The sequence below is a fragment of the Paroedura picta genome, chromosome 6 (assembly GCF_049243985.1).
Source record: "Paroedura picta isolate Pp20150507F chromosome 6, Ppicta_v3.0, whole genome shotgun sequence".
Lineage (NCBI taxonomy): Eukaryota > Metazoa > Chordata > Lepidosauria > Squamata > Gekkonidae > Paroedura > Paroedura picta.
The window spans coordinates 69,218,943-69,231,868 of record NC_135374.1 but is presented as its reverse complement, the minus strand read 5'-3'; the positions used below and the strand labels follow the sequence as shown (position 1 = coordinate 69,231,868).

The 12,926-nt window shown below is 41.0% G+C and overlaps 1 protein-coding gene across 18 annotated transcripts in view; it reads right to left on the bottom strand.

Annotated features, from left to right (window-relative positions):
* DMD (dystrophin) overlaps positions 1-12,926 on the bottom strand; it is a 1,311,735-nt gene that overhangs the window by 801,060 nt on the left and 497,749 nt on the right. For all 18 annotated transcript variants that reach the window (XM_077342956.1, XM_077342959.1, XM_077342965.1 and 15 more), the window contains exon 8: positions 2,757-2,935. In XM_077342956.1, the coding sequence (XP_077199071.1) occupies positions 2,757-2,935 (179 nt within the window). The remainder of the gene's footprint in view (positions 1-2,756; positions 2,936-12,926) is intronic.

The window sequence follows — 12,926 nt, the reverse complement described above, 5'->3', positions numbered from 1 at the left end:
AGGCAGACCTCTACCGGACGGTAGTTTGCCTGGGAGACAGGGTTGGCGGGGTAGGCATAAATGGTGCGGCAGATGGGCGGGTGGCGGAATGGGGCAGTAGCAGGAAAACCTAACCCCCCTGTTATCCACAGATCATGGATGACTTCGGCCGCCTAGGGTTCCCCCACTGCATCGGGGGCCATCAGATTTTATTTTCCTGGGCTCCAAGATCACTGCAGATGGGGACTGCAGCAAAGAAATTAAAAGACGCTTGCTCCTGGGGAGGAAAGCAATGGCAAATCTAGACAGCATCCTAAAAAGCAGAGACATCACCCTGCCAACTAAATTGCATCTAGTCAAGGCTATGGTCTTCCCAGTTGCAATGTATGGCTGTGAAAGTTGGATCATAAGGAAGGCCAAGCATCAAAGAATTGAAGCTTTTGAACTCTGGTGCTGGAGAAGACTCCTGCGAATCCCTTGGACTGCAAGGCGAACAAACCGGTCGGTCCTAGAAGAGATCATCCCAGACTGCTCCTTAGAAAGCCAGATCCTGAAGATGAAGCTCAAATACTCTGGTCACCTCATGAGAAGGAAGGACTCCCTGGAGAAGAGCCTAATGCTGGGAGCGATTGAGGGCAAAAGAAGAAGGGGACGACAGAGAATGAGGTGGTTGGATGGAGTCACTGAAGCAGTTGGTGCAAACTTAAATGGATTTCGAGTAATGGTAAAGGACAGGAAGGCCTGGTGGATCATTGTCCATGGGGTCGCGATGGGTTGGACACGACTTCGCACTTAACAACAACAACATACTTATTCTGTTGTTGCTCAACTTTTTAGGTTCCTAACTTGTGCACACAGCTTGGGTTACTTTGTTCCCTCTTTTGTTGCTCCAGGAATGTGAAGCCTTGACCTTAGTTTGCTGTTATCAAGGCTGTTTTACCTTTTAAAGATTTCACGGGTTCTCAAGGGAAGGGAGTTAGATGGGGGGTTATATGTTGAGGCTGTTTTGTTGGACCTCAGTTCTGACAAAGTATTGTTTGTATTAACTTGGATGCTTTCATTAACATCTATCTTTTGCACCAAGTCAAGGATTTGTTTTGGGGGACAATCTGCAGAAACCTGATACCAGTTTAATTTGGATTATTACTGAATTGAAGCAGTATCTCATTAATCCACATCCTGTTTGCATCTCTCCCTGCACTCTGCACTTATATCCTTTTTCATATTTTTTCTTCCAAATTGCAGTTTAACTCTGCATCCTAGCAAGAAAATTTAGATTGCCAAGATTCTCCCACTTTTTTATAATTTGTTGATTGGTTTCTGCTGATTGGTTGGTTGGTGGCAGTAGAAGCCCCTGACCCCAGTCTGCACCTGACCCCGACCTCCACTCTATTGTTACTTTTTTCTTTAATCTGCACTTCTCAGGATCAACTCTAGATTCACGACATATTCCCTGGCATATCCAAGAGTGGATTCTCTCTTCTTCATCAGAGAAATGCGAGCCTATGGCACTCTCTTTTGGGTGCAGATGCCCTTCACTTTTGGATTTTCCCCTCCCCACTCACTGCAGCAACACCTCCAGCACTGACATTGTGCTGAGGTTTCTTCTGATTGGTTGGTGTGCAGGAGGATCAGTCCCTTTGAATTCTTGTTCTTACATTTCAGCTTGCAGAAAGTCAGAGAAAGTTGTGAATAAGGTCCACAGGCAGTCAACTTCCACACAACTAAGATAGCTCAGCTAGTAAAACACTAGCCTTGAGACTATAGCTTTAGGAGTTCAACAATGACTGTGGATCTTTTTCCAATGCAGGAGTTTTTATTTATTTATTTTGTTTTTGAACAGCTCATGTTATAAAAATGTACCATTTTTAACTTTTGCAAAACGTTTTCAAAAGTTATAATCTCAAGGCAAATGCTTTACTAACTGAGCTATCTTAGTTGTGTTAAAGTTGACTGTCTGTGGACCTATTCTCAATGTTCACTGAATTTTTACAACCATTTCACTCAAAGCTGTGATAGCAGACACAACTGAAGAACTAGACACAAAAAGTTTGTCCTGCAATCTTAGGTTTCATTTTTTTTCTTCAAGTGATAAAGTCTATCATACTAGCATACTACTTAAGCAACAGTAGTAATATACACAGAAGAATATCTTTCTATTATTTTTACCTGCCCATCAATTCATGTACAACAATTAACAATTTAATTGCTGCAAATAAAAAGCCTATATAATAATTGATTTAAAATGGTTAGCCTTGTTGCATGTTCTTTTGGCCTATAGTTTTGTTCTTTTAGAACACTGACACCTAGAAAATCTTAAAGTGTCCGCAAAGCACAACCACTTACCAGTTACAGGATTTCTCCCCCTATAAACAGAAAATTCCTTAGGTTATAACACAACCTTAAACCACTATTGATTTTTTCCTCCTTTGGGATAAAATTCTCTCCAAGTTCCATTTTTTGAATATGATGTATAGAGAAATGGCTCCATATCTCTGCCTTTTTAGGCACCAGCATCTGCACATTTATTAACAAAGTCCCAAAAGTACGGCCACTTACAGCTTTCTTTTGAAATCAACAGAGAACTGGGGGAGGGGCAAAACCCCATAAGTGATATTTTTTAATGAGTTTCCAGAATTAAACACACATTTCCCCTCTGCCACACTAACTAAATCACTAACTCTCTTTCTGTTTCACTAAGGTATTCACTCCAAAGTCTTGCTTTTCTTTTTTGATCTAAAAATAAAATGAAATGTTGGAAATTTCTGAGGACCTACTTGGTGAGAAAAGCGCTGCTGAGGTAACTGGACACGCCCTTCTCTAGTGTGCTTTGATTGCCGTGGCAATGTTTCCACTTCCTGAATGGCTTCAAGTGTAACTTGCTGGGGCAGGACTTGGAAAAGTGATGTCACATACATCAAGATGGACTTCTTATCAGGATAAGCAGTTGCAACATCTGAAAAATGGATTAAACAAACAAGATTAGACAGTTCGCAAAATTTTGTAGAAAGCAAACAGGCTAATGAGCAGTCCATTGTCCATTCAAATCCTCTAGGGACTAATTAGAGTATGACAGTCAACTCCATGTGTTCATACTGAGTTTGAATACAAATGAGACAGAGTCAAAATTCCCTGAGTATCAGAACAAATGGCAGTTTGTTTCTTATGCTTTTGATTTTTTTTTCTATCTCACAGTTATTCTTACATTTAAATACTAATACTGTATAGTTAAAATAAATGACCTAAATCTAGGCTAACATGAGACAGTTATAACTATTAGAAAGATGCACACATTGTATTCATTTAAAAAAACCCTCAATTTCTTGTCATTTTTTTCATTATTAATACTATTTTATTTTGTAATTCCATTTGGTTTCACAATGTTTTGGTTTGGCAGGCAACAGATTTCCATTCTATTTTATTTGTATCTAGCAAATTAAGAGAGCCTCTTGTGGTGCAGAGTGGTAAGGCAGCAGACATGCAGTCTGAAAGCTCTGCCCATGAGGCTGGGAGTTCAATCCCAGCAGCCGGCTCAAGGTTGACTTAGCCTTCCATCCTTCCGAGGTCGGTAAAATGAGTACCCAGCTTGCTGGGGGGTAAACGGTAAAGACTGGGAAGGCATTGGCAAACCACCCCGTATTGAGTCTGCCATGAAAACGCTAGAGGGCGTCACCCCAAGGGTCAGACATGACCCGGTGCTTACACAGGGGATACATTTACCTTTACCTTTACCTTTAGCAAATTAAGATCAAATTTTCAAAGAGTGTATTACTCTGATATGGAATCTTGCTTTTCCCATTTTCTGAAAGCTGGTAAAGCAGATAGTAAAGAAGACCCAGTATGGTGTAGTGATTAAGAGTTACAAACTAATACCTGGAAGATAAAGATTCAGATCCCCACTCATGTCATGGAAGCTCACTGTGTAAGAAGAAGAAGGAGTCTCAAAACAGCTTACAATTGTCTTCTCTACCTCTTCCCAAACAGGCACCCTGTGAGGTAGGTGGGGATGAGAGCTGTGACAGGACTGCTCTGTGAAAACAGCACTATCACGACTGTAACTAGCCCAAGGTCACCCAGCTGGCTACAACTGGAGGAGCGGGGAATCAAATCTGGCTCACCAGACTAGAAGCTGCTGCTCTTAATCACTACACCAAGCTCTTAACCACTACACTAGGCAAGTATTTTAATATATTAAAACTGTGTTATGGATGACAGACAGAAGGACACACATGTGGCAGAGCTGGAGAGTTACTTACCTGAAAGCAGTAATGCAGGTGGACTAGTGGTTTTTACAATCCAGAGGGAAAATAATTTTTTGATAGCTTAACACCTCTCTATTGAGCAAGCAGATTCTGGGCTCCTGGACCTAATGCTTAATGTCCTCTTACAACTAAAAAGCTAAAAAGGAGCTGTTCCTTTGCATCTGCAAGTATTTCCTGCAGTCTGTGTGCTTGAGCTTGGGTGTATGGGTAGAAGAGATCATGTGCACATGAAGCAGAATAGTATTTCAGAGAGTAGTTGTGTCCTCAGTAGAAGAGTGAGATTTGGGCACCCTGGAGTCCAACACGATTTTTGTGATATCAGTTTTTAAGAGTCATTTTGTCAGTTACACATGGGAATAGAGATCTCAGAGTCCTGTTATCCCAGTCAGAAGATAGCCCCCGATCATTTCCCTTTTGCTCTGATCAAACTCATTATAATGGACACTGTGCCTCTGCATCATGAGTTCCTTCTTTGCAGCACCCCTCCCTACTTCTGACTAGGACATTAGGACTCAGGGATCTCCTTTCCAACTAAGATCTGATGAAGGAAGTTTTGGCTTTTGAAAGTTAATCTTCAAAAATCTTTTCTCTGCAGTGCTACTGGACATGAATCTCACTATGGAAGTAGAAGTAGAAGCATCCATATAACGAATCTATCAGCCAAGCAAAAGGAGGGGGCATGCTTAAGAACTGTAAGATTCACTTAGCTAGTAAACTTTTCCATGCTCAGTTACTTGCTTAGCCTGTATACTAGAACTGTACTGTATTTACTCCTGAGTTTATGCCTTGTATTAATGCCTTGTATTAAGAAAGCTGTTTTCAGCTGGATTCCTCACCCACATCCTAGACTATTCAGTGGATAAAGCCCTGGGTCTTGTACCTCTGGGCAGCACCAGGTTGCAGGGACAACTGAAAATAGAAAATACCAGAGGTGACAGTGGAGATTTCCAAATATTATCTAACAAGAGAATTGGGGAGTATGTAATAGTGACTTTTGCTGCGAGTTTCTGGAAAGGGCTACGTGCTGGTGAGATGAACTCACTAGAAGCTGACAAAAACAACAAAATGCACTCCCCACACTTCAAATACAGCTGTAAATTCCAATGAATGGAAAGTTTGAAAGAGAGAGTAGACCAAGCTGGCATACAGTACATATAGGTAAGAAAGCAGAGTTACAGACAGTGACAGTCCCCTTCTAACAGTGATAGTCCCCTTCTAACAAGACTTGGGAACATCACAGAGGAAGCTGAGGGAGGCATTTGACCCTATAAAGTGCAATCCTTTGAAGGATTTGGAAGGAGCAGAAAAGCCTAACTGATCATCTTAAGGAAGCAGACAAAAGATCCAGTAGCCCCAGGCTGTTACTGACACGAGTAGTGGTATAGTGGTGGAACATGAAACATTAGGGTACTGCAGTTCACTTTCACAACAGATAACCTACATTAGCAGCAACACAGTGCCTACCTCATCCCATCCCCCCCCCCTCCAGCAAGGAGCACTGACACTGATGTATCATCTGTTTTTTCCTGTTCTTGCAGTAGGTCATGACATCTGGTTGTGACATTTGACTCTGTTCCCCTCCTAATCTGCAGTGCTGCTTGGCATTCAGGTAGTGTAAACAAAATGTGTTTTTTGTGCTTTTTGAACATACATTTGGGTCAGCTTGATGGAAATGGGAAACTCCACTCCAAGAAAATAACAAAAATGTTAGGGGAAAGAACAGCTGAGGAAAAACAGGAGCTGCTCCATTCATAGAATCAAGAAAATCATCCTCCAGCCCCAGATGGTTTGTGGAAATTCTGCTGGGGGAGAAAAGACTTCTTGCTGTTACAAGATCTGGCTCGTTCTGTGGACTGGAAGAAAATCTCCTCAGTTTCAAAACGGCCAATCTTTCCTGATTCTCTCATCATTCCTTCTGATTACAAGCCGAATTTAGTTTAAATTTTCTAAATCAGACTGCGAGGCACAAGAATAATGATTATCAACAAATGTTGCTGGATTTGTAGCATTCTGATTTATTAGCCGGCATATAAAGAGACAATTTTAAAAAAACCGTACAGTGCATTCAAATTTTGCACATTCATGGAGTCACTTCAAAAAACAGAAATTATATGGGGAAAATGGTATTATTTTGAGTCATACAGTCATTTAGAAACTGACAAATTGGAAACTTGCCATTTTATTTCCTTTCTATTAAAAAAGAAACAATCTGCTTCACTGAACAAGGGGAAGTTCATGAAAGATGTTTAAGGAAAGTATAAGCTTTCTGTTGTTATAAGTGAGTATATAAATCTATTAAGATTGAATGCTTGTACCTATTGGAGTTTCTAGAGAGAAAAAACTCAATTTCATGAATATCAAATATATGGCTTTTAACAGCAGCCACTGTATGTCACCATGAGAAAACCTTGATTTAGCTCCACATTTGCAGTCAAAAACAATACTGTAAAAAAATAAGTTATAGAGCACTGCTTTCTAGTAGCTTTTTTGATGTTGAGTATTAAAATTTACCTCATGTACTTGCTGAATTGAATCAAGATGTAAAGAGGTTGTTGTATAAAAATTTATCATGAGACCCATAAGCACTGGAAGAAAATCCAGGTTCTATTAATAGCAATGAGGTTTCATTACAATAAATCTATCCTCGCTGTACTAAGATCTGTAAGATCAGAAGAACACTGACATTTGTTTCTCCTCCACAAAAGTTATAACTGCTTAAAAGCAGACACTGTAGATTAATTATATACATACTTGAAGATTAGATAAAAGTCATGTGGGCTCAAAACATCCAGGTTTTGAACATTCTAGCAATAAGATCTAGCAATAAGTCACTGAAGAAGGAAACTGACAGAAATAGGCTAGTTTTGTGGTAATTAAGTTATTTACGAGAGAATACAAATCTATTAAAAAATAATAACAGAACACCACAGGTGGTCACATATAGCTCTCAACTTAAAGCATATCAGCAGTTTACAACATCTACTGGATTATGGCAGTACTTTTCCACAAGTCCTGGGGGGGTCAAACCTTTTCTTGCACAATCATCTTCACCCCACAATCTCAGACCTGAAATAATACAACATCTAATTTGAACATAGACACTGGTATCAAAGCTTGCAATAAATCTAGATTGCTGCCATATATAGCTGGACAACATAATCACTGGATCTAACAATATCAACTGCAACATCTCAAGCTAATTCACTCACTTCTTTTTTAATGTTGCATATGCCATTAAAAGCCAACAATGCCCTTCAGTTCTCTGTAGGGCAAATAGGTCAAGCCCTATGCTAAAGGATAAATGAACACAAATCTGACATCAAGAATCACAAAACAGAGAAATCGGTAGGAAACATTTCAATCTGTCAGGGCACTCAGCAGGGGACCTCAAAATAGCTGTTTTACTTCACTCCCCCTCAAGAAACAGCCTAGAATTGGAGATAGCTGAATCAAAAGTTATTATAAAACTCAGGACAATGGAATCTCCAGGGCTTGATGGAACTATTGAGTAATATCACTCCACATGACAAATCACACAGTTCTCACTTTTAGCCAGAATGAAACTTTGGTGGTCTTAAATGTTCCAGGCTTTACCAGTGGTGGCATTCCAATCTTAGATGTACTTATGCATCTAGATTCTAATTAGCTGTTCCTGGCAACTAACCCCTCTCCCTCTATCTATATGTAACTTGGGAGCTGTGAACCCCCCCCCCCTCCATATAGTACCCAGGGCATTTGTCCTGCTTGCTACATCCTAGATTTACTACCACTTAGAGGGGTCCCAAAGCAGCTTTCCTTTTCTCTCTCCACAACAAACACTCTGTGAGGTAAATGGGGCCAAGAGAGCTCTAGGATAACTGCTCTCTGAGAACAGCCCTAAGAGAACTGACTAGCCCAAAGTCACCCATGCTGGCTGCATGTGGAGGAATGGGGAATCAAAACTGTTTTACCAGATTAGAGTCCGCTGCTCTTAACTACTACATCATGTTGGCTTTCAGGCTGGAAGGCCTCAGATGAACCTATAAACATCCACTGTGACCTGAGTCTATTCTCTGTTATGCTTACAAGGGAATAATTCCTATTACATAGAATGGGATTTACTTTGAATAGACATGTTTAGGATTGTTTAGTGAATCCTGCACAATATGGACTTGGCCATTTCTATATTATTGACTCAGACCGGTTCTTTGAGCACTGGTGGCTATATTATTCACTCAGCTACTTTGAGCACTGGTGGCACCACTCCAGGGGATGTAGCCATGGCAGACAAGTTCTGCTGTGTCTGTGAGGGCCAAAGGGGGGGTATTATTTTTCAGAAAGGTGAGCTTGCACAATAACATGATCCCACCCTCCTGCAATTTTTTTTAAAAGCCCCAGTTCACCTTGCTCTGCAGCACTGCAAAACACCACTGAGCTGACTGGGGGATTTTTTGCCCCCTCCTGGACTTCGTAGGGATGGGAGGAGCTGGGAAAGGCTTGGCTCTTTCTGTTCACACATTGGTCCCCATGTTCCCTTATAATGGGCCTACTGAGGACCTGGGAAGGCACTGCTCTGGCAGCAATATAATAGCGACAAGGATTAGTCCAGCATAAATATGAGCCCCCTCTTGGCCTTTTCTACCCATGCAAAATTGGCTATAGTCATTTAGGAGGGCCCAATCCATCTCAGAACAAAGTCGGGGTCAAAGTCCTCAGAGACTTGAGATTTCAGATCTTGCCAGATCCTACTAGAGCTGAACTGGCTACCCCTTGGAACTAACTAACTAACTAACTAACTAACTAGCTAGCTAGCTAACTAACTAACTAACTAACTAACTAACTAACTAACTAACTAACTATCTATCTATCTATCTATCTATCTATCTATCTATCTATCTATCTATCTATCTATCTATCTATCTATCTATCTATCTATCTATCTATCTATCTATCTATCTATCTATCTATCGTCCACCGGCCTTTGTGGGGGACTTGAGGCAGAAAAGCAAATGAAATCCCCCAAATTTAAAACCACCCACCTACAGATAGCAGAAAAATTAGGAGAGTCATCTACATTGGTGGTCCCCAACCACCGGGTTGCGGCCCGGTGCCGGGCCGCAAAGGCTCTGGCACTGGGCCGCGGCTCCCTACCTCCACAGGGCTGGGCCGCGCATGCGCGTTTCTATTATTACTTTCATGTGTGCATGCGCCGGAGTGCCGCACACGTTTGCGGCCGCACATGGCACAAGCATGCATGTGCAACCTGGCCACGCGTGCGCGGCCGGGCGATCATCCTCCCCACCGCCGTCAGTCCGCAGCCTGAAAAAGGTTGCAGACCACTGATCTATATAACATCCAGAAAGGGTTCAATAGATGATGTAGCAAAAAAAAGTGTTATTATTGTCTAATTTAAAGACCAAAGATACGGGAATAAAATTCAGTGTATCTCAGGAACAGCACAGCAATCAGGCCTTTCCCTAGTCTTAATATCATTCATCAGCAGGGACAATTCAAGACCTAGCGTCTGCAGAAATCTAGATAATATGCAAAATAACTAATCCTGAAGAATAAATAATGAATGATTTTGTTTACGTTTAAATACTATGTTAACCAGACTTCCCTACAATAAACTGGTTTATCTGTTTTACAGTACTTCATTGCCTGTGTTCCATATGATTGCCATACAAATAGAGAATCTAGATACCTCTAAATAACCCACTTCCAAATTATTACTTGTTGGGATGGGATATCTGTTTGCATTTTATTATTATTTTTATTACTGGTTATGATATTTATTTTTGGGAGATCGTCATTAAAAAAATCACTGTTAACTGTGCTTATGAAACTAGGCAAGCTATTGATTATAGGATATTTTAAGAATAGATGGGTTTTGGTAATTTCTTTCTCTTCCCCTCCAAATTCATTCTCATGGAAATTTTAAGGTTTCCGCCTTAAATGAACACCCAAACATCCCTTGAATGCTGCTTCTATTCTGTTATTGGAATTAGAACAGCCAACAACTTATCTGTTCATAAAAAGATCTATTGTATCTGCATGAGTAACTACAGAAAATCTTTCTCTTTTCCTGTAATGACATTTTAGATCCACATTTTAAAGGATGTTTTGATTCATATATTAATGAAGAAAATGTTAATACTGTTATCCCTAATTGTGGTGGAAAGAAAATCCCTTTATCTTAAAACCAAGAAAGATTTTCAAGTTGCTGCTTTGAAATGAAATAAAAAATCCTGAAACTTCAAGAAAAAGACCACATAGATAGTAAACTGGGATACTTTTTCAGCTATAACACAGCACTGATTGAAGCACCTGATTTTATTTATGCTTTCTATTTAGAGAACTTATGCAAATTTATAACTAGCTTTGCTGTTCCAGGTCTACTCTTCATTTTCCTCATCTTTTTCTGTCTTAGTTCTCACTATATAACCCCTATCTTCTCTTCCAAAACTTAAAAGGAGACCAAATTCTGCAAGCTTGCTAGTTCATATTGAACCTCCAATTTTACTTCTTCCACGTAAGAATGGAAAATGTCTACATTTTCACAATTCTTTTAAAATATGATAAATCTTCCTCATAAACACACAAATAACTGAATTTTAGTTGTCAAATGCAGCGGTCTCCAACCCCCGGGCCAGGGACCGGTACTGGTCTGTGGATCAGTCAGTACTGGGCTGCGGCTCCTCATCGTCCTCCTCCCCAACTGCTGCCTTGGGGGCTGCCCTGCCACTCTGCCGCCGGCTCACCTTTGGTGCTCTCCAGTGGCTGCAATGGCTGGGGCTTCCCCTCAGCCTGGCACTGCGCAGCTGCTGCTGGCAGCGCCCCCCAGCGGGCGGCGGGAAGTCAGGAGTGCCAGTGGGAAAGCAAGTGGAGCAGGGGCTCAGGCGGCAGTGACATCCCTCAGCAAAAGGCAAAAAGCGCGCTTCAACCCAGCTGTAGAAATAGTGAGGCACATTGAACCCACAAGCGAGCAAAATGAGTAAGAAACAGATGTCTTTGCAACAGAGAGCACTAGGGCAGTGGTCGAGAGGAGAGTAGACTATCCCCCCCCCCCCGGGCCTCAGTAAAACTGCCAAGTGTTGACAGGTCCCCAGTGATAAAAAGGTTGGGGACCACTGGTCATATGTATTCTTATCATGAGAAGATGGGAAGTTTCCAGAAAATGGAACGGGGTGAACATTTCTTAATTGCTTCCATCTCATTCTACCTCTTTTGAGCAACTGCAGAAGAGTGTTTATTCCTCCCTTCATTGACTGAAACAATTACACTGTTGTTATTTTGATAGGATGCTATCCACAGATCCTAGGAAGCACACAGCTTCATATTGGGTGAGACATTTGCTCATCTATAGAGGCCCCCAGCCCCCAAATACAGAACATCTGGTATGTTAGGAGTAAAAAGGAAGCAAGCACAGTACAAAAGCATTCACTGAAGGTGTCTTGACCTTCCCACCAAGGATTAGACAAGCTGTTTAATGTGTTATTGAATGAGCTGCAAGTACACCTGGCTAGTTTACAAAGGAATGAAAAGTTCTGCTACTTATTTTGTGTATGAATCATGGTGGGGCCTTCAAAAAAATTTCTGCCTGCTCTCGGATACTGTACCCCCAACTAAGGCTATTTTAGTATCACTTTATCCTTGAGAACATTAATTTTCATATGAGTGCTTATTAACTGAAGGCTAAAAAATGGGCACTTAGCTTTATAAATCTCTGAAATGCCTTTCACTCCAGCCATTTTTTCTATATGCCAGAAAAATTGGCTTAAGTTTGAAGTTCAAACCCCTGATCATTTTCATTGCCATTCACTAACTTCATGATATTACTGTTGAGGAAGACAACATTCCTCAGTGTGGCATTTGTGATATAAATTCATATTACATTATGACACTGTAATGGCATAATGCCATTATGTCAACTATTTAAAAGGTTTGCACTTTAAACTTCAAAAGATTTACAGCAGTTCATCCATACCTTATTATTATTTCATGGTTATTTGAAAATTATATTTAAAAGCTCCAAAATGTCATAGCTTTCATCTTCTGTCAATCCAAATCAAAACTCAATGAACAAGACTTCCTTATATCAACGTATCTGTGGCAGTTTCTAAAGTCCATCTGCCACTCTAGTATGCATGTATCACATAGACCATTTATGCACTGGGAACCTCACTGCCCTGGCTCCCATGAAAGAGCGCAAATCAGGGGCAGATGAGGTGCACCAGGCCAAATGCTCCCCCATGTGGGTGCAGGAAGAGGTGGGGCAACCTGCCACGTCTAAAACTCCAGCCTGCAGCCTAGCATGAAACCTCCAGTGCATAAACGGTCATAGTGAAGCAGCACAGATAAGGCATAGCTCACTTATTAAAGACTCCCATTAACTCCTATGGGACAAAATAAATAGTAAGCCTTGGGAAGAACATTAATCTGTATGAGAAAAGTAGATTTTTATAGGAACACATTGCAGTAAGGGATAAGCATATTTCTATTATTACTTTATTGTTTCCTGCCTTCCTCAGCCATATTGATGCGGAACACATCTTCTAGCAGACCTAATGAAGTGGAAGTCATCACGGACATGATGTCCATGAGTCCAGCCTCCTGTGAGCATACTAGAAGACAGTTGGAGGAGGCTACCAAAGGAGGTGTCAGCAGCCAAGGAGGCCCTAGTCTGCACACAACAGATAATGCACT